Source organism: Carassius auratus, chromosome 26, assembly GCF_003368295.1.
Source record: "Carassius auratus strain Wakin chromosome 26, ASM336829v1, whole genome shotgun sequence".
NCBI lineage: Eukaryota > Metazoa > Chordata > Actinopteri > Cypriniformes > Cyprinidae > Carassius > Carassius auratus.
This window is the reverse complement of record NC_039268.1, coordinates 7,310,480-7,337,963: the sequence shown is the minus strand read 5'-3', so window position 1 is coordinate 7,337,963 and position 27,484 is coordinate 7,310,480. Positions and strand designations below refer to the sequence as shown.

At 35.6% G+C, this 27,484-nt stretch overlaps 1 protein-coding gene across 11 annotated transcripts in view; it reads left to right on the top strand.

Moving 5' to 3' along the window:
- Positions 1–908: 908 nt before the first annotated feature.
- The window catches only part of ptprdb (protein tyrosine phosphatase receptor type Db), a 67,233-nt gene continuing 40,657 nt past the window's right edge, over positions 909–27,484 (top strand). For 4 of the 11 annotated variants that reach the window (XM_026203933.1, XM_026203929.1, XM_026203930.1 and 1 more), the window contains exons 1-5: positions 921–1,404; positions 3,920–3,942; positions 6,401–6,482; positions 10,369–10,408; positions 26,359–26,498. In XM_026203933.1, the coding sequence (XP_026059718.1) occupies positions 26,411–26,498 (88 nt within the window). In that variant the 5' untranslated portion in view covers positions 921–1,404; positions 3,920–3,942; positions 6,401–6,482; positions 10,369–10,408; positions 26,359–26,410. Of the gene's footprint in view, positions 1,405–3,919; positions 3,943–6,400; positions 6,483–10,368; positions 10,409–15,535; positions 16,223–26,358; positions 26,499–27,484 lie in introns of those variants that run through there. The other 7 variants (XM_026203936.1, XM_026203935.1, XM_026203934.1 and 4 more) reach the window with 5 other exon arrangements.

Below are 27,484 nucleotides of genomic sequence, written 5' to 3'. Positions count from 1 at the left end.
CTCTATCTCTCTCTCTACACACACACACACACACACACACACACACACAATTTGGTTACATGTAGATGGGCAAATTATTGTTATTATTTTTTTTGCTGAAATATTCCTTTTAACACAAATACATTTCCAGAAGTAAATATTTTTAGTCATGCCATAATTCACAAATTTTGCATATTCTCCTGCCCTTTCATTTCTTAAACATTTCAGCAAATTTGATAATGTTTTCAGCTTCCAATAAAAGTGTCCAGTACTTCCAGCTCCCTTTATTTAATATATCATATTTGAAATATTATTATATTTCCATTCTACAGATTTCCCCACCAAAAAACTACAGAAAGTGTGGAAAAAACTGAACAGATTATGTCTGGGCCTGCTCATCATTCATCTTCTCTTATCATCTGTGTCTTATATATCCACTCCGGCAGCCAGAATATGTGAACAAAAGATGGAGATGGGATGAAGGCTGGTATTAGGTCATTTAGTGTGGTTTGCATGTTGTGTAATTGAGTGTTTGATGTGTTTGTGTGTGTTTTCTGTACACAGCCCCCATAAGAACAGGAAGCTCTGGGTGGGCTATACGACCTAGTTTTTATTTTCGCACAAACACACATTCTGAATCTCATACATCGGCAAAATAATGCTCATGGAATTTACATGAATATGTATGCTGTTAAACCATTGTGTTGTGTTGTTAATGAGATCACACTCACTCCATCTAATGAAGCCATGGGATGTCCTAGAATAGATGCACAGTGTGTGTGTTCGTTTTTGCGTGCGTGAGTGTGTGTGTGTTGTCTTTTGATGAGTTAATGAATGATGATGAGATTTCTATTGCTCTGGGCTGAGCTCCCCTTTGGGCTTGTATTATCATGAAGTTGTGTTAAATCGGTCCTCTTTGTTTTGTTACATTTCACACACACACACAAAAAGGTGGATTTCCTGTTAAAATGCCACTTAAATGCTATTGAAATTTGCAAAACCCAAAAAAAATTAAATAAAAAATCTATCCCAAATCGTCACCCCCTTTACGCGCGCGCGCATGTGTCTGTATGAGCAGCATCCTGCATATCTTTGTTCGTGTCTTCATCAGATTTGTGTTGAGATGAACTTGCGCTCTGACTCCTCTGGCTTTGCGCGACCCTATAGCCCACCTGCGTCTGGAGAGTATTTTTAAAAGCAGGGCACGAGCGCGAGCGCGTCGCGTAAAGCGCACCACTTCAAAAGCTTCTAAAGCTCTTCACTTAAATCGGACAATGCGCGTGGACACGTCGGGTCTTTGAGAACCGTGCAGACCGCACTCGTCTTTTTGTCGGAGTTACCAGATCTTAGACTCTCACTTGGGCGGATAGAGAGACGGATCTCCACCGGGATCTCCTCGCACCGCGACTGTACCTGGAGAATCCGGTAAGAGCTCCAGCAGCTTCACAATAAAGCGAGGTCGTCCGGTGCTTTGGTCAAGTGTGTGTGTGTGTGTGTGTGTGTGTGAGAGTGTGAGTGTGAGGGCAGTGATATTCAGTCAGAGACAAACTATTGTTAGGCAGTTAGTTCAGAAATGTCCAAGATTTCATATAGTGCTTTCACAGAACATGTCGTTATTCAGCCGTAAATGTGCAGACCGATGTTAAATTGAATTATTTATTAGAGTTGCGAGCTCTGTCGAGCATTTTAGGACAGGGTGAACTCATTAAAAGTCTTCAAGTTTTGATGGTTTTCTTACAAACTTGCAGTGACTGCGGGCTATTACAAACCTCACTGTTAAAATGTCCAAATATTATCAGGAATAACGTCCTTCAGTAAAACTGTAAGAGACCTTACACAACAAAATCTTATATTATATTATAAAAGATAATACATGTTATTTTAAATATATGTCTCATTATTATTACATACATTTTTTAATACATTGTAAAATATTTTAGAAGTAGCCTAAAACGAATTAATTATATATGGATAAAAAATAAAGCCTGTTGTATTTAACCAGACAATAACCTACAGGTACGTTATGGATTCAGATTTTTTAAGTAATATTTTATATATATGAATCTCATAATTAGGCCTATACTGGACAGTGAAATTCCCAGGATTCACAATTTTAAAGTTATATTCTTATGTTATTTAGTTACAGTATGCACATTGGTGTGTTGTAAGTTACATTTTAAGTTGTTTAGGTTATGTTCATAGTGCTATTTTAGTGTTATGTTTATTACCCTGATGGTGTTTCTGTGTGATGACAGTCATTGGCGAGAGCATTTAAAGTTATCTTGGGGCCGTCATGTGACATTTATGCAATTGTACAGCTAATTATAAGTACATTTTACAGTAACAAATGCATTTTAATAGCTGAAATTTAATACTACACCAATATAATGCAGTTTAATGATGTATGCAGTCACCAAAATGTATCTTGTGAAACATTGCCACTGTATTTTTTACACTGAAGTTCTGGCAATTGTAAAAATGTAGCAAAGATGGAACTGAATGACATTAAATAATGCTTATGCTTTATGTTAGTTTGGACCTCTTCATGCCTGTGAATGTATATGATTGCTCTTGAGAACCGGAGGTCACTTTACTCTAGTGATTCTCTGAGAGACAAGAGGCTTGCATAAGCAATTTTTTGTTTCTGTTCAGCCCTGTCATATTTTGACATTTTCTCACAAGACTCGTGTAAAGTGCTGACTTCTTCCCGCTGCTCTAATGTGTACTGAAAAGACAGCCCAGTTTGAATATCCAAGTTCTCTCTTCCATAACTCAGACACAGATGGCCACATTATTTAAAAGTAAAAGTAAAATAAAATGCAAAACATCAGCGATGTTTCCAAACAGAAGCTCTATAGGAGCTTTTTCTCCCATTTTAGCGCCTGTAGATTTAGGCGAAGTGAAAATGAGAGAGAGAGAGAGAGAGAGAGAGAGAGAGCTAGAGATGAGCTGTTTCTCCCTCGTGCTGTGAGGATGACTTAGTGTCTCTCACCTTCATCCTGACACCTCATCTATTATCATTAGGCACACAGTCAAACAACTCTCTCAAGATGTGGGTGTGAAAGTGTGTGTACGAATGTGAGAGAGAAGATATGTGGGAAAAGAAGAGAGCAACAGAGAAAACTCGGTCTGTTTCTGAGTTCAAGATTGACAGGCCTTGGTCACAGTCATGACCTGCTCCATTTTCGCTCAAACATATGCATGTCTCTTTTACTACGCTTGGATTGACTTGACGTGACCTTTGACCTTTCGAGAAGTTGATCCCTAAATGATTTTACATATTAATCGCAGTTTTGCAGTGTGATAGTGAGACATTAAATTAGTGTTTCCCAACCTTTTTTAGTCTTAAATACCCTTTCATTGACCCCAAACTGGAAATGTTTCTAATTTAACTCTTCTTGTCATCATTTTTAAATTATTATAATTATTTAAATTGGTCATTTATTCCTGCAATTGTAAAGCTAAATCATTTGAAACAACATAAATGTCTTAACTGGTGTTTTTGCATTCTAACTCAAAATTATTTATTTATTTATTTATTTATTTTAATTGACACAAATTGACCAAACTGACACATCATTTTTTTCTTTAAAATAACTGAAAATATTATCTGCAAAAATTGTTAACATTATTTGAATCATTGAATAAGCTCTAAAATATTTCATTTTAAAGCCATAGTTTCTGTTTTAGAGGTTTAACAAGGCAAAATCTAAATCTTTCCAAGTATTCTCTTGGGTATGCATGGCCCTGGTTGGGAATCACTGCGTTACATCAACTATGACAGAGCATCTGATGTTGCCACAGTTCATGGAGGCTGCATTTTTGATCTTTTGTAAACAGTTGCATGATAATGAAGTGTTGGTGTAATGCTGTCATTTTGGATGACTGTATTCATCTCACTCTCATTTTTTTTCTCCCTCTTTCTCTCTCTGTTTTCCAGATCCACTCAAATAGAACACAGAGGTAAGTGAGATCTTCATATGGTAGTTTTACAGCTTGGAAAAACTAACAAGCAAGGTAAAAAGAATGGGAATGAATAGTGAAAACTGAAATGAGGCACATGGCAGAGATCAATCTTTAAACTTTAAACCCTTAGAATATGTGAACAGTAACAATCTAAATCTGTGCAGATCTCCACAAAATTGGAATGCACTTATGCTGTCTCTTGTGTTTTAGGTTATGAAATATTTTGTATAATTTGATAATGCTTTTGGCTATCAGTAATAAGCATAGTCATATCAGCTCGATATCACATTTTACTTTGTTTGAATTCTGTAATATCAGCACGGAAGATGCAAAAAAGTCATCAGATTCCTTCTGGGCCTGGCATGAAGACAGTGGTGTTCAGTTCATGTTTCATCTTCTGTACAGTATACTTGTCTTCTCTAAATATGAAGAATGCACATCCAGTGCAGTTAAAAACATCAAAAGGCCACTTTTGCATCTTTTTTTTTCTCTCATAGCCGGTAGTCAAGACTTGTCTTATCTCATATGCCACGCTCTAACACTGTTTAGATGTTTTAATGTGCCTTTCTGTACAATGCCATGCTGGAAGGCGCTGATGTCCACTGAGATCAATAAAACCTCCATTCAGTGAGGGGGTGAAATGTCTTCTCTCTTTCTCACTGAACCCTTTCGGTCTCTCTCTCTCTCAAACACACACACACACACACACACACACACACACACACACACACACACACACACACACACACACACACACACACAAAGAGCTGACTGTTTTAGGCTTTTCAGTCTATTTATTGTCTCACTTAGGAACTCATATGAGCATGCACACTTCGCATATTAGACCCTATGGAATATGTATTGCGTAAACATATTGCATAATAAATAGGCAATGGTGAATTTTTGTTCCCAAAACATTTCTCAGGTAATTTTACAACCAGTTCGTGATCAATATTTTGATAGGTGAATGAAAGTGAACAGCACAGCCTAGTGGCCACAAGTTCTTACTGCATTCACACCAATCTGCTCTTAAAATCCAAAATACACCCCATCTGTCACAGCAATCTCACACTTGAGCGTGATCTCTTGCATTTATATTCCTCATTTAAAAATAGGTCCAATCCAGATGTTTGCAAATGGTTCAGTATACAGTATGGCCAAAAACTCTACACTACACTGAGACTACAGTGTTATTTATTTGTTTATTTTTGCATGAAATTACATATTTTTGCATTATTTCTAATAATCACTGATTAAATGTAAACAAATTTGTACCAAAGTCCAGATGTTGTTTCTTCCATCAAAGCACATAAGATGCTCAGTGGAACATTCTCAAATGCTGGATAACAGGAATCATCAGGTTTTGCAGAAACTGTGGGGGACGATGTCAGCTTGAGTGGAAATATCAAATAGCAATTACATTTTCAAATGTACCTTTTATTCATTTAGAAAAAAATTCAGATGTTTGGGTCTCACCGTACGTATACACATACACTGAAAATACACACTGTTAAAAAGTTTGGGGTCAGTAATATTTTTAATGTTTAAAAAAACTGTTTTTTTAAATAAATCTCTTCACCAAGGTTGCATTTATTTGATAAAAAAAATACAATGAAAGCAGTAAAGAATACTGAACTATTACAACAGTTCAAAAAAGTTTTTCTGTTTTAATTAATTTTAAAATGTAATTTATTTTTGTGACCGTAAAGCAGCCATTACTCCAATCTTATGTGTCACATGATTCTTCAGAAATGATTCTAATATAATGGTTTGTTGTTCAAAAAACATGTATTATTAGTATAAAGTTGAAAACATTTGTGCTGCTTAAAAGAACAGCATTTAGTCCTATTTTAAATTGACATGTATGCATTTTGAATTCAGGCTACCCATTTTTTTACCAGTATGTGTGTTCTCTGGGAATCAAACCCACAACCTTTTGCACTGCTAACGCAATGCTCTACCACCGAGCCACAGGAACACCAAGAAATATAGTTTTTTGGGTAACATTATCAAATTTCTTTAATGTAAACGTTTTTAAATAAATTCAGTGGATCCTTGTTGAATAAAAGTTTTAATTTCTTCAAAACAAATAAACAAAACAAAAGCTTACTGACCCAAACTTTTGAATGGTATTGTATAGGTCTATATACTGTATACAATGAAGAATATATGACCATTTTCTGTCATGCAGAGTCTATAATAGACAAAATTTCCATTTTACTCGAGTGACAAGCTCACAGTAAGACCCCCATATTCAGACAGATGTCTGTTGATCGCAGAGTTTTAGTGGGAGAATACCTGAGTCAGCTGTTTCCAAAGTAGACCGAAAAAATCATAAAACAGTCAAATCCCAACTAATGCTTTCAGAGAGTGTGTGGATGTTTGAGAGAGAAGGATTTAAAAGGGCTGTGTGTGCGTGTGTGTGTGTGTGTTTAATGAGTTTTTCATCTTTCAGGAGAGTCCTGTGGAGTCTGTCCTTCTTTCACCCAGCGAGAGACTGCTGAGTTTATATTCAGTTTAAACTCATATTAGCACATGTAAGTTGTTTGCATTCACACACATTCACACACACACCGGTTCTGTCCAAAACCCAATGAGGCTAGCTAACTAAGGCAGCATGCCAAGTCATAAATGACTGATTTGGAACACTTTACATCACAAAGAATAGGTCAGCAACAGCAGCTTCCAAAATACACAACCTATAATTGTTTTAGATATTTATAAAGTTAGCATGTTGCTAATCTATTAACAAATAAAATGCTACAATTTAAAAAAAATAATTTAAAAAATTATGATTTTTTCTAAAAACCTGCCTTGTTCAGTGTTGTGCCGATTGTCAGATAACGTTGCCTCAAATCAATGTATACAAAAATTGGGTGGAAGCCTGAAAGTGAAAGTGATTCACCTTATTGAATGTCAGTTTATCAGATATAGTCTGTATATACAGTAGCTATTAAGGGTTTGCGATGTATATCGTCTGCGATAATATCCTAATTGTTGTTTTAATGGTGTGCAATTTGACATTATCAAGTATTTAGCAAAAAACATTCAAAACACGCATACATTACGTGAAGTCTAGACTAGTGCGCAAGCACATTTAGAGAGTGTGTTCTTTTGCTGCATGATTCTATCTATTAAAATACATTTAGAATGATCACAAATTCAAGACATGATGGCAGAATATGTATACTGCCGTAAAAAGGCAAAGCACAGTAACTACAATTGAGTTAAGTCCTAAAATGGGCTTTGTGACATCTGTTCTGTCTTGTGACAAAGTCTCCTGGTTCAATTTTGTCCCATATCACAGAAACGAGTGTGTCAAAATTGCAGTAACTACAAAATCCAAACTAATACCAAGGCAAACCCCAGTAAGTGAAGTTACTGCATTCTGGCTTTGTTTTCCCACAGATAGACACCACAGATACTGCACGGTCTGCCTTGGTATCTCGTGGTAAATGATGGTTGAAATTGCGTTTAAATGCAAATATCCAAAGATGGGTAAGGTAGATAGCAAAATATTAACTCCTAGCAAGGCAAATGACAGCTTTATAGTCAGTTATCATTAACTAGCCATCCATTATCAAATTAAACAGCCTTCATATCCACTCTGACAACGTAATAATAATCTGATTTATAATATTTTTATTATTTTTTTTTTCTGAGAAAATTGTATGCACCTTTTATATACTTAACTGCAGATATTGATGTGGTACAGTACACATATTTTGAGCATCCCTTATTCTGTCCCTTATTTTCCTATAAAGAATTACAATTATCCCTTATTTTCCTTTATGGCATCCTTAGTTATAGGAAACGTTTAAATTGTGTGGATTTTAACTACTTGGTCTGTAATTAATTCTATTTAAATAAAATGAGCAAAACTCTTTGTGGTGAAAGGAGCATTGCGATAAGATAATCTTGAGGCTTACCTCATTTTTAACATTCACAACATGCAAACACCAATAAAACATATTAAAGTTAATAAAAACAATCATCCTGTAGTAAGAAACACAAAAAGAAAGCTGGATAAACTAGTTTTTTTATCTGATTTAGTTTGTAGATACTGCACTTTGCTTTTGCAATAGTGTTTTAGTTGTATAAGGTCATACAAAGTCAGAGTGCAGTATCTGCATTTTAGTGGTCAAAGGTCACATCAATGGTCATGGTTTTTGTCTATAAAAAAATTAAACCTAAAAAGGCTTTAAATGAATGCATTGCCACTGATTTACCCACAACATGTTTGACTGGCTGATGTAAAAATTTTAAAGCCATTTTTCTCAGTTTAGTGTTTGCATAGTTACTGCACTTTGCCTTTGTAGGGCAGTATACATTTATATCATTTTATATACTTAATAATCAATTTCACACAAAGAGTGCGGTTTTTCTCCAAATATTATTACAAATGTGATGTTGATTTTTCACAGCAGTTCAATAAACAAGATGTTAATTAAGAGACTTACATTTTAGACACCATATTGTCTGTTTTTGCTCTATTTCGACAACAAAAATTTGTTCCTAAATGAATCAACCATTTAAATTATTCGGTTCACTCGCAATGACTCACTTGCCCCCTGCTGGCGGTTTTGATTTCACATTCAAAATGTATTTTATTATTTAAATTATTTCAAATATAAGTATTCAATGTTTTATGGTTAATATACCTGTACCAAAACATTATTTATGCATTTGTAATTGCAGGGTTAAATGCAATCATGTCTTGCATTAAACTGTAAGTAAACTTAAAAGTAAATTTAAACTTATTGGAAAAGATAAATTTATGTTAAATTTATTTTATTTAAAGTGTGAACTGACCACCACACAGAATATGAAGAATATAAAAAATTTTTAGGAGTTAATTGTCCACGGCAGAGCTTAAGATACCAGCACAATAACACACTCACAAAATATCGTCTAATTATCGTTAGCGATTAAATCCCAAAAAATATTTTGATTTCTTTTTTTCTTTTTTTTCAGTATTGCACACACCTATTTTTTGGCACTATCGAAACCCATACGGACGTGTGATATATGACATCTTGCTCCTATATGAAGATATAATTATTGGTGTATGGATAAAGATATTGTCATATCCTACTTATAAGGCTATATATACAGTAATTGACATACGCACATTCTCTTGGCACATATAGCTGCTCATAACAAATCAACAAGTATGAATGTTCGTAACATATAAAAAATGGCTGGAGAAATCATCTTTGCCATCACATGAATAAATAAATAATATAAAAATAAAAAAACAGTTTTTATGTTGTAATCACAGTACAATATTACTGTATTTTCAAGAAATAAATGCAACTTACAGGCAACATTTCTCTAACTTCATCCAGCAATTTGGATGGAGTTTTCACTTAGATCTTTGCAATGCATTTTGGAGTCTTACGCTACATGCCCTACAATTCAGCCTAAATGAGGAATATCAAAAATAACACAGTCTCGCTGCTTACTTTGTGTAACAGCCATCGTAAGTATGAAGATGTCTTAAAATGTGGCCTCAGTAGGCAGCTCATTAGGATTTGGACCAGAGCCACTCTTAGATGCTTTAGACCACTTCCCTTTTAACATGTGCAATACAAATGCCTCTCTATATTCCCCAAACCCCTGTTTCCCTCTTCCTGTGTTCTCACACAGTTGGTCCTGAAGTAGCTTCTCTCTGACCAGCTGCTGTCAAGCCTTGCAGCAAATAACGCGCACATGAATACTGTATATGACCATAAAACCTCAGCGGATTTAGCGCGTTAAGAGTGCGTGTGTTTTATAGTGCATACACTGCTGCATTATTGAGAGCTACTCACAGATGCATCCAACTCTTTCTGACGCTGAAGATGTAATTCACTAAAAATACATACTTACCTCATCTCTCACTCTCTGTCTCTCCCTCTTCCTCTGTTGGTGTTTCTCTCACTCTTTCTGTCTCTCTCTCTTCCTCTCTATTGTTTTTTCTCTTCTTTCACTCCTTGATTCATTCCTCATGTCTGTCTTGCTTGTGTGTGTGTGTTTGCGTTTGTCTGCTTTAATGTGTTAAACTGGAGCTGCATTAGATGCATTAGATCGTTTTTCCCCTCTCCTCTCTCAGTCGCTCAATAACTATCCCTTTCTTTTTCTCACTCTCCTTTCTCTCCATCTCTTTATTAGAGGTGGTACTTATGAATGTGGTAGTGCATTAAAGTGATAGATGAAGATAGTATATTCCACATAGATCATCTATAAATAGAAGGTGCAAATAAACCACTATAGAAAGCAGACACACAGCAGGGGCTGTCCTCCTCTGTTTGGCAAAACTTTTTCTGTTGATTTGAAGGCATTATCACATGCTGTGAGACTGCTACTGCCCTCCTCTGGAGGCTGATGTTTTAACATTGTAAAACCTGAAAGATGTGAAAATTTCTTTTTGTGTCATACCAGCTTCCATAACTCTGACCAGCAGCATGTGGGACATCAAAAGGTAAGAACACCTTCATGCTTTTATTAAGTGCACCTTTATATCCTCAAGCTCAATCCAACATCAGTTAATCCATTCCTGGTTCATAGATTGTTGTTCTGTGTTTTCTTATAAAGAAAATCATATGTATTATGTATTCAACCATGCCTGCCTCAGCCAGTTTTGTGCTTGATTTAATGGAAGGAAGTGGAACAGTTCTGCCATGTTCTTTCTAAAGATGAACTTGACTGGCTAGATAATTTTTGTCCCCAGGAGTAGCCCAAAATAGAAATGGCCAGATAATTAAGTTAAAGGCACCAGAATATTCTGGAGGAGCCAGACAAAACAACAAAATGGAGATTGGTTGCAGAGATTTAACTTAGCGAGTGTGATATTGCTTTTACACAACGGTTCAATAAATAGGAAATTAATATCGAGTGACTCACTTTCAGACAAAATTTGGCCAGTAAGCTGGTAGATTCTTTTCTCTGCTCATGGAAATATTCCCAATAGAATCCAAGGTGTGGGAGTGGGTTGACAGCAATTTCCCCTCTCCGCTCCGAGTTTTGTAATCACTCTGTTTCAGCTTCACCTCAGATCTTTACATCCTTGCTCTACGCTCACTTGTGTGAGAGGGATTTAGAGTGGTCTTTGAGCCAAAGAAAACACAAATAACTTTCCCAGACATTTAAAAGTGCTGGTTATATGTCTCTCTTGTTTACTAAACACACACACACACACACACACACACACACACACACACACACACACACACGTTTGTTTCTGTGAAATGTGGGGAATTTCCATAGACATCTATTACTTTTATACTCACCAAACAATATTTTCTATCCCCTAACCCTAAACCTACCCTTTACAGAAAATCTGTTGGCATTGTTAAACTTCCAGATAAACATCATTTACAGGCTGGACCCCACAATGTAAAAAAAAAAAAAAAAAAAAAAAAATTCAAGTTTTAGTATCCTGTTATATACTGTAGTACAAAAACTCAGTTCATGAGCTATAGAAACTTTGTTCAAAATGAGAATTAACAAATTCTGTGGCCAGTTGCATAAAATGTTTAGAGTCTTACAAGTAGCTAAGTCATGTATTCTTTTTCTTTAAGACTGCATGATAACTTCTTCAATTCAGTTACATAAAATATAGTTTAGTCTAATTTATATATATATATATATATATATATATATATATATATATATATATATATATATATACATATACATATTAGTTCTGTCAAACTATTAATCATGATTAAACACATACAAAATAAAAGTTTTTGTTCACAAATTTGTGCCTAATGTTAAATATACACAATGTATACAAAAACTACTGTATATCTTTGATTGACAGAAAATATGAGAAACCACATAAATGTAATCACTCAATCATAGAGAAAGTGGGAGCATGTGTGTGGGTTTTCAGATGTGTAACAGAGTGAATATAATAAAAATATCCGATTATGGTCACTTCAGTTGCACATAAGAATAGATTAAGCTCACACATAGATGAACTGTGACCAACAGCCCTTTGTGTGTATTTGTAAATGTGTGTTCGTTTTGCAAATCTGTTGAATTATTTGTTTTTTATTTAAAATAAATGTAGATGGGTTCATGTACAGTATTAGGAAGTCAGCTGGAGTTCATCAGTATGTGAGAAAGTCTCTTACATTGCAATGAATTTGGCTGACAAAAAAAAGGAAAATAGACCCATAATGCCCTCTATGTGTGTATGTGTGTGCACAAGTTTGTGTGCATTAGAGAGAGATAGAAGGGATGAATATATGGGGGATGGGACGGGTTTGGTGGGTTTTTTTCTATTTCTTTTTCACGTGCTCACACTAACACAAGAAATCAGATTAGTGTGAGGATTACAGAGCACCAACCTTTTTAGAGAAAACACACGCACATAAATCGTATGAGCTTCTAAACAGTGATGAAGAACACTGAGTAATCTTTAATCAACAGTTCACCGAAGGATACACACCACAGATGATAGCAGTTTCTCTTACTCCTTTTTCTCTTTCATTTTCAAAGGCCAGCTCAAGATTAACTAAATGTCAGCACTGATGTTGTGTTTGTGTGTGAGTGCATGTGTCTCGCTGTGTGTTAATTTGGTGCAAAATGTCGAGTGTCTCCTGCTCTTATGCTGACATTCTGATTGAGAGCATTGAATACCTCTATATATCCTGTTTTTTGGGGGGGTATGATGCATTATACATACAACCTTACATGTGTACATGGTAGATTAATGATGTATCCAGAAATAGCTCTTCTTTATGTGTGTGCGAGTGTTTGTATGCAAGGGTTGCCGGGTCTGTGGTTACCTGAGCACTTTCTGCAACTAAAGCAAATTAATGCCCTCATTTACATATCACTGTGGGAACTGGGGTACTGATGATGCATACATCTTTGTGACTGTGAACGTGTGTGTATGTATTTGTGTGTGTGTGTGTGTGTGTGTGTGACAGAGAGAGAGAGAGAGAGAGAGAGAGAGAGAGAGAGAGTGAGCATGAGAGGGAAACAAATTTCATTCTGCATTTATTTTGTGTATTGTTCAAATTCGGCTCACTAGAAAAACTGGCACCTTAATTTGCATATAATTGAATTCTGCTGCAGTAAACAGTTAATTAAAACAGTTCATCATAAGTTATGATGAACTGTACAATAGTACTGTACAACTGTACAATAGACTGCAACTGTACAATAGACTGCATAATATAACTATAACTATAAGGAATAAATGAATGAAACATCTTAGGATGAAGATGTTTTTTATTGTGCATGGTACAACATGGACAATAAAACTATATGTAATTTGAAAAAAACTATTAAACATGTTTGCTATACATCTTGCATAAGCAAGCCATTTGTAGGTTATAATAAAACCTTCTACAGTTTGTTTAAAGGGGTCATATGATGCGATTTCAATTTTTCCTTTCTCTTTGGAGTGTTACAAGCTCTTGGTGCATAACAAAGATCCGTAAAGATGCAAAGACTAAAGTCTCAAATCCAAAGAGATATTCTTTATCAAAGTTAAGACTCTGCCACGCCCCCTACAACGGCTCATTCAAACACGCCCCCACATGTCTACATCACTATGTGGAAATATCTGAAAAGAAAGAAGTTGTGGTTTCAGTAACTGCAGTTAGTGTTGAAGCAGCCATGTCAGAGAGATGCAGTGTGTATCTAGGCGAAAACAAAAGCACTTTATTTGGCCTTCCGAAACTACATGCATTTAGGAATCTTTAAGATTACCTACAGAACAGAAACGCATTTTATAGATGACTGTTTCGTGAACCTAGGAGAGGAGGTCATTCTGACTTTGCAACGACAATCTGGCGCTTCTGAATCAGCTACTGTAAGTTTTGTTATTAGTGTAAGTATTTGCTATTGTGAATGTTTAAATGCAGAGTTTGCGTGTGTATTTAAAAAAATTATGTTTTTTTTTTTTTTTACATTAAAGCATCAACATATTCTGTTACACCAAATAATGATCTTTAAAAAACATTCTGCATTCTGTGCATTTTTGCCATTTCCATACATTCGCCAGTTCCATGTAATGATGCTTATGATATGATATAATGATATACATACACACACACACACACAGTGATAGATAGATTGATGCAATTAAAAATAGATGGAATATAGAATAACATGAAGAAACAGAACAAACTGAGACAGACTCAATCCAGAAGAACTGTGGCAATGTTACTTTTACAGTACTATAAAAAGTTTTAGTCACTTGGGTAAAAATAATGTAAAATGAGGATGCTATCAAAAATGATGTCATAAATAGATTTTCTTTATCAATTAACTTCTATATTTGGTCTGACCATCCTTTGCTTTTGCCCTAGGTGCACTTACACATAGTTTTTCAGGTAGCTTTGCAGTTAGATCTCTTGAAGCATCTTGGCTGTATGTCACGTCACTTCACACTTTAAACATACAGGCTTAAAAAAAAGTCACCTACATGTTGGATGGCCTAAGGGACAGTAAATTAACAGAACATTTTCATTTGTGGGCAAACTATCCCCCTAAAGCTCTAGTTGACAAACATTACATCTGTAAAACAACTGCAAAATTCAGTTTAAACTTTGTTTAATAAACTAAAAAAATGTAACTATATGTTAGCAAACAAACATTTACAAATATTACTACTGTTCACAATTACAAAAACTAATCAAGTGTTATAGTAGCCTATATAAAATCAAGTCAAGTGACAAGTCATCTATATTGAAATGGCACTTTACAATACCGATTGTGTCGAAGCACCTTTCCACAGTCAAACAGGAAAATAGTTTGTCAATAATGCAAGAGGACAATAAGTCATTTTTCCAACTAAATTCAGTTAATTGATGATTGAGTGAAATCATCATCCAGTTCAGCTCTCATTGTTCAGTTCAGTTCAGCATTGCAAATAGTGTAATCAGTCAAGCATCCCCAAATAAGCAAGGCAAGCCAAAGGCGACAGAGGCAAGGACCCAAAACTCTATCGGTGACAGTAATGGAGAAAATATCCTTTAGACTAGAGAATCCAGGTTCAGTCGGGGGCCAGTTCTCCTCTGGCCAGACCAAACCAGCATAGCGTGGTTTAATTCCAGGCTGCAACACAGGTTAGATAATAGATTGAGCAGAGGACTCATCTGTTTCTCTTCTTTTCCCAGTTCATTTCCCTCTGACATATAATTCATACAATGCTTATTCGATGTTTTTGCATATCTATTGAACGTCTGTGTACTGTATATAGAAGTTTTAATTAAAACGTTGACACCTTTTTAATATACATATTTTGATAAATTCAGTCTAAATACAAATATGTTTTCAATGCTACTTACCTGACTCGTGAACTTGACACACTTAACTTAAATATCCACTTTTCTTCGAACATAGAGCACTTTTAAATATCTACAGAGACGCGGCTGAGTAACAGCGCACTGAATAGTGTCGTTACTCGCACGTGGTTTTGCTTAAATACGCAAAAAACGGTTTACTATTCAAATTGGATAGGTGTATTTTTCTATTAAAGCGCAAGAAGACGCGCTTAATTAAATGAAATAAAAAAATCGATAGTCGTGATTTAAAGCTCCCGATAGCTACACTGGGCCCATATGCCTGTCATATTTATTCTGCATCCCGCTAACATGCCCTGGGTTTACTCAAGTCTCCCTATCAAAATTATTAGCTGACATTAAATCATGATTATATATCACATATTAGCGAATATTATCATATCATTTTGTACAGTGCGTTTTGAAACAGTCATGGTCTCTCAGAACTACAAGAGAAAAAAAAACATTCAGGATGTTAAAGATATAGGGACCTTGTGTCATTATACAATCTGTCAAATTTGCCTGGCCCAGTTTCTAGACGTTTGCCTTAAGTCTCTCCGATGTGCAAATGCAGTTTCTTCAAATTATTTATTTTCCCTGAACCGGAGATTCATTCCGGGGCACCTGACGTCACTCCGCCGCCGCTCTGTCCTGTATGGCAAGCCAAATGCCTCGAGCCCGTCCCCTTATATTCCGCTGCGCGTGAGTGTGTGCGCGAGCGAGCGCTTCTGTATGCTCGCGCGCTCGGATGCACACACAGCATCAGCATCATCAAAAAGAGAGACCTGCGAGCCCTTTACTAGCGCTGGAAACACGCAGCGCTTCTGCTGCTGTTGTGTTTTTTATAGTTGAGCCGAGCACCGGTGAATCTCACAAGAGAGCGGACGGGCTTCTGGATTATATATCTGGTGCTTCTAGATGAATGCACAGGCGGTACCGAGCCGGTGAGACCCGAATGAAGACCTGAACCTGACAGCGATGTTGATCAGGTAGGCGAGGAGTGAAAGCTCACCCGCTCCCCGGTTATTATGGAGGAAATGACTAAATAATTTCATTGTAATGTTCAGTCATCCACTCGAGCTACAACTGCATGTGAATCGATGGGAAATCCTTTATTGTAAATCAGGCAGGCTAATACAGAAGACTACATTGCATGCATGCACATTCTACTTTTTGGCTGCTGTTTTGCTAGCATATTAACATAATGTGTTTTTGATAAGCAGTATTGCATCATGTTACATGTTCATAATATTTCCTTTTGTCATAGTCTTATTTATATATATATATATATATATATATATATAAAAAGTTGTTTGGGATAATTTAGGCATTTGCTTTATTGTCTTAAATGACATGGATTTTTGTTGTGGTTTCCCCACTACTGCCTTTTAGATCATTCAGTGCTGTATGGGGAACCCAGTGCTCGGGGGCATTATGCTGAGCTTAAAGTATTACTGTTTATGACAGAATGTTCTCCACGGATCATTAAAAGCATATTCTTAATGGACCAATAAACTGAATGACTCTACATTTGAACAAAGTTCGCATGGAAGGGGATTATGTGTGATGACTTTTGCTATACCTCCTAATGCTCTTAGTGTGTGTGATAGACAGAAAGGGGAGGGAGGGAACGAGCAAGGGATATTATGATGTTAGGGTATTAAGGTTTGCTTATACAAGAGAACAAATTTGGAGGAAAGGAACGGAGTGTGGAGCCGAGTTTGGCGGTTGGTCTGGGTGAGGTGTAAGTGTTTGACCCCGAATGGCCAGAGCTGTGAGAAAATGACAGATGGACGAAGTAAGAGAGAGTGATTTTCTGAGTTGTGAATAATTTATTTCTTTTCCATACCTGCAGACTAAAGGCTGCTTGGAGCACACTTGAAAACTTGCACTATTTGAAAAGCAGGTTGCTTCAGCTTCAGTGCCATATGGTTTATATTAATAATGTACACGTCACAGAGGCACAGTCCTTGTGCTTATTGCACAGACGTGCGTCTCTGATACCATTTATAGGTGTGGGTCTTAAGTGCTTCTGCTAGTGAATGTTGTGCTTATGACACTGAGCTGAAAGCTAGCAGTAAAATCTCTTCCTGAAACTGGAGAAGAGTTTAATAGCACTGATGTGCTCAGTGCTTAAAGCTTGATCAGCTCAAGTGTTCTGCATGTGCATTACTGTCAAAACCATATGGTTTAAGGGGTCTTTTTGGAAATGATTTCTAGCCTTCTTAAGAAGAACGTGTACACAATAGCCATTATATAGCGGTGTAGATAGTCTGATGGACTGGGGCAAGTATGATTGTGTTTCAAGTCAGTTCATGGAATACTATATGCATTAGTTATGTTTACATGAGCTTAAAACTAATGTTGAGCGAATAGGAATGCAAAAGAGTGAGATGTTGTCAAATGTGATATATGTCTTTATTTGAATACAGCTAGACGAAACAAAATAAAATGGAACAAAACTTCTGAATAGTTTTTGTACTTGACACAGTTACAAAAAAATTTACGCTCATGGTTGGTAGATGCTAAAAAACAACGCCTGTTTGATGCATGACCAAAGTAGACCAAAAGTTAAAAAGTACAGCATGGGAGCAGAATCTATCTCTCTGTCTATTATATGATAAATATATAAATCATATATACAGATTACAGAAATCTAAATGTTTTATGTAGCATTATAGCATTACTTTTTTATTTCACTCAAGGGCAGAAATGTGTTGCTTATTGAGAGAAAAAAAAATCGGTTTTATTATGTACTGCTTTGGCTATCACTGTATTATGTAGTATTTTCACATGGAGAGCACAAACAACTCACTGCAAGATGAACATGTGACAACATTGGTGTTGCTTACAGTTAAGCGGAAGCATTGCTCTATGGAATCTCTAATATGTGTATTTTTAATGGCTGCTAAGCTGACAACCAATTTCCTACATAGCTGTGTTAGTTTCACAGTTCTTTTTTCTTTTCTAATGTACAGTAGGATAATGTGTATATACTGTAGGTGGTCATTATTGCAAAGTGAACCTCAACAGGGTGATCAGAATATAGGGTTTTGCAGTAATGATTGGCTGACTGTACATTATTCCTTACTTGTATTATTATTATTATTATTATTGGAGTATTAGTTCATCTGTTTGGAAGGCTAGTTTCAAACAATCCTTTTCTGTAACACTATTGTCACCAATTAGCATTGCAAAAATAATGACTGTACTGATTGAGGTTTCCCAAACTGTTCTCTGCGTCTTCCATTGTTTAAACCTGCCCTAGATTTATGCCATTGGCTGAGCCATTGTTGCTATGTTGGGCTTCTGGGGAAGTAAACAGAGCAATGTTTTGAAAGCGCCACATTGTAAATTAATCTACAAATAGCTCCTAGTTGTCTCTGTACATTAAGCTGATATGAGAGTAAGTACATTAACAGTGAAACATTTACACCCTTTACCTTTAAAAAGTCAATAAAGCATGCAAGGTTCTGTGAACTCGTAGAGAACTTGTTTGCAAGCAGATTCAGACTTAATTTAATAGGATGGGTCCTATAAGATAAACATCAAAGAATTGTGATCAAGGAGATTTTCTTGTGATGTACAATTCATGAACTAGGCCTAGTGTTTCAGATCTCTTTTTAAAAGCATTTTTGCCTCTTTATTGGACAGCAGAGTCAAATGTGAGGAGAAGAGGAGCAAACAAGAAACAACTAGTGTTACTCACAGTATGGCTTCTAATGTGGTAGTCAATACAAGTTTTTCTGAACTTGAAGTTGTTTTAATAAAACAGTGCAACTGATTCAGTCTCAAATCACAATGGCTCGGTCTAAATCACTTATGTGTTAATGCTAAGTCAATTCAGCAGCTCTCAGTTCTTTCAGACTGGTTGTTTCATGTATCAGTTGGATTCAGCAATTTGTTTACGTCATCCAAAATTTTCCCTGAAGCCCCTGGGGGCATTTTAACAAGACATAAGTAAAAGCGTATGAGGTAATAAAATATCACTGCTGTATTTTGGATTAAGTTAGATCATTACATATCATAATGACTGTAATTTCATGTGCTGCAATTCAGTTACTGTCTAATTGTTACTGTCTTCATGCCACATAAAGAAACACGCTGTTGCTTACAGCACTGTTCCTGTTGAATTGAGATGTTTGATTCAGTACAGGCCCTTGCTGTTTGGAATAATTTGTTTACAAACTATTTCATTGCTAGTTTATCTGCCAGCTTTATGAAGATAGAAAGTACTGTTGTGATATGCCGTGCATACCATGGTCCAGTTTTTTAAATGCAGCCAAAAATACAGATGCATGAGGGAAAAAAGAATGGTTCTCAGTTGATAGTGACCAGACAATTTAAAAAAGGCTTGTTATAATGATTATGGTTTGTTTTAGCTTGGTGCGACAAATCCCATTTGTAGGATATAAAATATTAAATTATGGTAATCCATGTATACAAGCGGTTTGTCTTCTGAAGTGTTTCTATTTAAGAAGCAACTATTCTGAGAATATGTATTTAGGGGATATCCATTTTTTAAAATCTTTTTTTCCATTTTTAAATAATTTATAGCAAAATGGTTATACAATACCAAATAAATAACAAACACATATTTACATGGTTATACAATAAATAACAAACAAATATTTGAAGCCCAATCACCAAGGAGTGTAACTGACGGGTTTTTGTGCCCTGAAGACAGAATCAAATTACCCATAAACACCTGAAAGAAGAGCTACAATATAATCACTGTATAATATTACAGAAAATATTTGTTTATTCCATAAAAATGGAAACTGACATTTTGAAATAAGCAGGCATGTATTTGTGTTTATTTATTATGAAAACGATATTGCAATATTATTTATTTAGTATAATACAGATAGCTGCAATATTGTTCTTTACTGGTTTCAAGTGTGGCATTTATATCTTATTTTTATTTCATAATAATCTGAATCTCATTATTATTGTCAATAATCACAATGCATGGCATTTATTATTATTTTATATTCCTATTGTTCATAATGAATTGGAAATGAAAAATTAAAAAAATGGAATCATAGAATTGGAAATATATTTTTTAAATTTTGAAGTGGTTGCTTTAAGAGGTGAAGATCTTTAAATAAAAAAATCTGTGTACTATTATTATTATTATTTGTGTATATGCAGATGGACTTCCTTTACAAAATCACCCAACTAACTTTCTAATAATATTTCTGAAATAGTACTTTAATCAAATAGTATTTTTCATATTTTAATATACAGTATATTGCAAGAAAAATGAAATATCGTAATGTCAGTTTTTTAATGCAGCCCTATTAGATATCTTTTTTTATTTATGTATTTTCAGGGTGTCCACGGGGTCTTAAAAACTAGCGCTCGCAGTCGCAGTTCACTTTCGATTTCGCGAATGGCATGCGCACTGTGTGAAGGGAGCACATCTGTATTTGTCAATGAGCTCTGTATTTGTTGAGGAGCAAATCCTCCAACATCCTCCAACAGTTCTGCAGCCCGTGTTGTGTGCAGGGCTGTTGTTGTTTTTTCCACAAAATTTGTCTGCTTTTAAACTGTTGACATCGGTTGATTTTCTCCAGTGGGTTAAAGGTTTGAAATATTGCATAATTACATTTGGTTGAAGTGCTTGCACTGAAACATTTTGCATTCTGCCTGTAATAAAACTGTGCTTAATAGGAAGCATTTGAGCTGTGTTTATGATAAATGTGCATAACAGTGACCGTTAAATGTGTATTTTAGGGATGGAAATCACATTTTTATATTTGGGACATGGTTATTGTGCTACTTTGGGCTGTTTTTAACTGGCATGGGCTTGGGATGCACAATTAAAAATGTAAAAGTTGTGATTATTATTTCACCTTCCATGATCATTTAGATACGATCAGGTGCAGTATTACTGACACTCTTGTCAAGTCTGCATCAAATCAAGCAATACATAATCACAGTTAAACTGTCTGATCAGTCAGATGTTTGTCACGAGAAGAGTTCTGCAGAACAGTTATGGTTTGCAAACATTTCTAAGAGTCGATGTTTCAAATACTGTATGAACTCATTGCCCTGTTAGCACATAGAGCTTTATTTTCCCTCTTCAATAGGTTTTGTCAGTTGTTTTGTTTATTGGTCTAAATCTTGTTTATTGGGTTGCATTGGTTAGTCAATCAGTTAATTATCTTGTGCTTCGTTCCCCCCTTCTGAATTATGTTGTATTGATAAGGAGTTATCACAAAGTAAGTCTGTTTAGCTGTGCTATCTTACAGTCAATATATAGTAAAAAGTTAAAATGTTGCTGATGTAACCAGTTAAAACTTGGAGTGGCGATGAGGTCTTAATATGTATGAAAATTGTCTTAAAAAGGTCTTAAATGTAGCTCCATGATTCCTCTATTTACTCTGTTTAAGACCTACACTGGGTCTGTAAGTGAATTGTAAGAATTGCATTATTTAGGTTGCCCAAAATATCCAGACAAGCTGTTCTTTTTGTTTGTTTATTTTGTCGAACAAATCAATATTTCTTTTCTTTCTCTGGAGGAAGTGAAACATCGAAGGTCTTTAAATGTTGCAAAGAAGTACCACATTGAAACAGATTGAAGATTGGAATACGCAGAGGACCCGTGTGATTGTGTCACGCAGGGTGTTCCATATGCAGAAGCTTCAGGTCACTTTTGGCCAGGGTGAGACAGATGTGTGTACCTGTTAACTGTCACAGCTGCTCCATGTCAGAGGAGCTCTAATTGGAGTTCTGCGTTGTCAAGGCAATGAGTGCCCGCCAGCGAGACTGTCCCACATCTACATGTCATTTTGTCCTCATCTGTCTCTTGCCCTGACAGCTGCATCTGTTGTACAGAGACTTAATGAAGGGTTTTGTAGAGTTTGTGTTTGTAACACACTAACACGTTCTTGTGTTGAGTTACAGCGGCCATATGGCCAAAGAATTGTCTTTGCTTGCTGTTATATGTTTGAGTGCTCATGTGATGGGATGCATATTAGAGATGACAAGCTGTTTGTAAATGAGAAAACTCAGTTCCTAGTACCTGTAGGTGTACTCTCTTCTCAGTTAGTCATTACATCCGATTCAGTGTGCGTTTTTGTGTGTTTGTGAACCAACCTCTGGGAAACACACACAGCATTTTTCCTCCCCAATACTGCAAATCGCCTTATGTAACCACCGCTATTCCCAAACAGATTTACTTATAAGATCTGCAGGGGTCTTTAATATTTTTCAGGCGAAGGACCCCCTGATGGATAACAGACCTTCTGTTACATTTGAAGCCTGTATTACAATAACATGCATATTGTATCAAATTAATACACTTATACACTTTTCTATGGTGCTTACATTGCAAAGTCATTAAAATGATCATTAACGAGTCATATATAGGTTGCATTTTAATTTTACTTGAATGTGGGAGGAATAATGAAACATTTAGCTGAGCTTCAGTTTCTTAACTTTAGCTTTGATTGATGTTTGTTTACTATTTTTTTTTCCGCATAAAATGACTGCAGTACTGTCACAAACCTCCTGTTGAAGACCCCTGCTGTACAGCGTTAATAGTACAACAGTTATATTAATGGCATTGCAGGTCCATCTATAGTTAATAAGCTGCATTATAAATTGCTGTTCATGTCCATGGACTCTTAGAGCACAAATTGATTTAATAGTTAAAACTGACATGGTTCAGCAAAATAAGAGTACATCGCTCAGTCAGGATTTGAGAGGGAGTTTAGTGGCTCGGCTGTTGAGCTTTGATTGTAGTCATTTTAAAGCCTACGCAATTTTGGATCCTCTTTTCACTTGAAATACAGGGGATGTTGTTTAAAATAACTGTTTTGTAGACGTTAAAGGGATAGTTTATCCAAGTTCTCTTGTCAATTCGAATTTATATAAGTCTCTTTTTTTTGTGGAGAGCAGAGGGTGAATTTTTATTTATTTATTTTATTTTTTTATTCATTCACATCATGGCTAAATATCACCTAACTGCAGGCTAATTGTGTCCATGCATGTTAACGTGATTGGTGCCTTAGTAATAAATATCAATTATTTGACTCGTTGCATCTGTGAATAAGTAATTAAGATGCAGATTTGTTTAGTCAGCAGCTATGTTTCACTGTTCCACAAATATCACACATAGACACACACTTGCTGTCGGCTTTCTTTCATAGTCTCTTATGTTCCTCTCTCTCTCACTCTGTCTCTCTCATGTGCACACAGACATAGCCACAAAGCTTAGCTATCGACTTTTGGCACAAATGGAGTTGAAGCAGGAAATATCAGGTTATCATCATGATGTCTGTTCTTTCCAGATTAGACAGGGTAGCGTATGGCTCCAACACAGGAGAGAGGAAAATAATCCACACACACACACACACAAACAATCCACATTGTCTGCACAGTCCAAATCGAAAATCAAGGATTTAGATTCTAATTTAAATCTGTAAACAAACAAATAAGTGTAGTTTTAAACAAAAACATGTTTAATTATGAAAATTAAGAAGATTTTTTTTTTTTTTAAGATTCTGCAATGTTGTGACAATGTTAAGGCCCTTGTGCTAAAGGTCAATTTTTCTTGCTTCCACTCAAGCAGAAGATGCTCTTTCAAATCATGCTGGACAGCATGGATCAGTTTAGTCCAGCTTGAGTGCATGCCTTCAAAAAACTCAAAATAAATAAAAAATAAATAATACCAAATATTCTGATTTTAAATGTTCAGTAGCACAAGTCAAAAACATATTTTTGGTGCATTTATTTGTTATTCTTTTTATTTTTTATTTTATGTTAAATTGATGTAACTTTCTTAAAAATAGGAGCATTTTCCCAATCTGTCTTCTTAGACTTCTTAGATGTGATGTATATTTGGTGGATATACTCAATGTATTTGTGTTGTTTGTGTATCCCTTGCGTGCATCTATGTATTTTCATGATAATAATGTGTATTAGGGATTGTGTTAAGCTGCTGTGGAGTGTTTTCCAAATGAGGCAGATGGTGTGTGTGTGTGTGTGTGGCTTTAGAGGTTTGAAGGGCTTCAGTTTTACATGAGTCAGAGATCAGATTGACCCATTTCCTCCACAGCAGAATCCTGACATGTGGAAACACACATACATTTGGGGTTTGTGTGTGTCACCGTTCCCCTCCTTCACTCCCCGTTTCCTACATCATCATGATTCCCTGCAGGAAGTGACATGTGTGGTCTTTTCTCTCTCAGCCCTGTAAAAGTGAAGGAAGCCTCAGAGTGCAGCAGAGGAATTAAATATGGATAGGAGACGGGGGAGGCAGCACGGATGAGGGGGTCTGCAACCACTCTCTCTCCTAATGATGTGATGTGATGTGACAAGCGCGGTGCTCGTGGGGGCAGAGTTACCATAGCGATTCCCAACACGCCCCCCATCTGTGGCAATCTCCCATGCACAGCATTCATATTTAATGCAACTTTTACTTAGTGCAGTTCAACTGCCCACCCAACTCTTTCTCCCTCTCTCTTTCTCTCTCTCTGTCTCTCTCGACCTGTCTCTCATTCTTCACCTTATATTTTCAGAAGTAAGATACATTATACATTAATGGGCTGAATGTTATAATTATTGAGTTTGTGTTAAAGTTTTCCAGCGTGCAGGAGAGAGATGCCTTTAGGAGCTGTCATGTATTATTATATATTCAATGCAGATTTTTTAAGCAATGTTTTAATAAAGTTATAATCTGAATTCTGTTTAACTTTCGAGTTATATTTCTTCCCACGTTTGTCATAACCAAGACAGCTGTTATCAGTTGTTGTATTTTTTTTTTGTGCATTTTTTTTTTCATTTATGCCCCAAAAAAGTTTTTTGCAATCTCAGCTGACAGCTTTAAAGTTTGTGCAATGGCAGATTGTTGTAATTTTATTGCTTGTAAAAGTACTATTCTGAAACACAAAAACCAACAAAATTTGACAATACATTTATTCACCCTCATGCAATTCCAAACACCATTAATTGTTTGGTGTTGGTAACATTTTGTAATGTATGTAAAAGAAGTGTCTGCATTTATTATTTCTTTATTATTATCAGTAGTAGTAGTAGTAGTATAAGTATTGATATTACAATATGTTATATAAATTTGAAATATATTTTAAATTGTTATTTATTTGTCAAATGATCTCTAAGAAATAACTTTTATATGCTGATTTGTGTCTTTATGAAACCTTTTAAAATCAGGATTCTGAAGAAAACTCAAAATAACACCATTATTTCAAATATATTTTTTGTATAAATGTATTTACTGTAACTTTTGATCATTTAATGCAACTTTGTTGAATGAAAGTATTAAAGAATTTTTCATAGTATAATAATTTCAATAATTTTTTTTTAAAATGGCCCCAAACTTTTAAATGATGTAGTGCACTATAGGTTTTTTTTTTTTTTTTTTTTTGGAACACATGAGAAGATATTTAGCATTTCCTGGTGACTATTTTCTATTATATGGAAATTAATGAGTCAAAAAGTGTCCAAACAATCACTATGAAATTAATCAATATATAGTTTTGCATTATATTAAATATTCTTAAGCCATATGATAGCCTTCTGTGTAAAAGAGTCATTTTTTAAAAATCATTCCTTCTGCTGTAGCTTTTAGTGTCATTCACATTCATACATAAAACTAATGCGCGAAGATGCATGGTGCCAGTTTTGATGTCAGTCACACTCGGCCATGAGGCACCATATGTAAATGTACGTTAATGACCACCATTGCCACAAATTACAGCAAGATCTTATGGCTTCAGAAGACTTTGAATATCACAAATCATATGGACTTTTTTATATGCTGATTTATTTATGTGTTTATTTATTTGCACTTATTTTTTTGGAGCTCAACAATAATCTATTCAATTAAGAGTAACATTAGAGTTTATAAATGATTACAGGATTTTCATTTTTGGTGAACTGTTCCTTTAATGCAAGCTAGACTACTCTGTCTGTGAAGGCTCTATGTTAAATGATATGTTCACGGATTGATTGACCACTCAGTAATTTGTTATCTGATCCTCAGAGAAAGTCTTACACACAGAGTACTAATTGATTAATGCAATCGACTCGTGTCGAGCTGCGGCCTGCACATGTGACTGACAGATATGTTTGCTTGTTCACATGTTTACTTTAGGTTATGAGTGCACTTACAGCTTGGTGATCCACATAGACAAGCCAATGAGAGGATGGCCAGAGGTCACATGATCTACAGAAGCGCCTACCAGCCGGTACTACTGATTCTACTGAGCGTGCTCCAGCTGGCGCATACACAAAGTGAGTACACAGACATCAAATATATAAACATATAAAACGGAGGCTGAATCCTCTGAAACTCAGAATGATCGCTGGCTCTTTTTATGAAATATTCTTCTTCCCCAAAGGATAAAGGCACACTTTAATGCAGCTTACAAAGTAGTATGTAATTAAAAAATACGTTTTTTGAACATGCTAAGCAATTTCATCATGTTAAACCAGTCGAATGGATTATAATGCAATCCTCCATTTGTTTCTTTCCCTGCACCAAATGTCCAGATCAGTGTTTACCAAACAACTGTGGCCTTCGTTGACTACGTAAAGAAATGACGTCAACGTTTAATACATGGATTTTTTACTTTTCATTTGATGCCCACGAAAAAAACATTAAAGAAGATAATCAGGCCGGCATTATGTTATTCTCTATTAGAAGAGGAAAGGAAAAACCATTGTTTTTTTAGTTGTTAAGAATTTACATGCTGAAAATAAGATTACTTTTTTATAAAAAATACAATCAATTGTATTTGTATTTAATTTATTGAATTTATTAAATTATTTTATATTAATTATTATAAACATGGTTCTCTCTTTGGTCTTTGTAATTGTGTTTGATAGAAGTGCAAGGGTAGTTGCACTCAAGGGCTTTCTTTTGTAAACGTTATCTGAGCTTTTGCAGATTAAAGCATGTAAAGTGAAGATGAAGAGATTTCACTGTGCATCATCAGGGGTGATGACACGAACTCTCACCCACGCACTCACTACATTGTTCTGTTTGAACCTGAGCTGAGCCTTTGGTTAGTTACACATGCCATTAGTTTAGAGCTGCTGGTCACTGGGTTATGGTGCAGATTAATGTGACATCATCCTTAGATCGAGTGGATTAGCGAGCACTGCAGACTGCATCAATCACACCGCTTATCTGCACTTTCCTCATCTACAAGAGTTAATTCACTCCATCTTTTGTATTAACTGTAATGCATTTTTAATGCACGCATGAAGTCACAGCC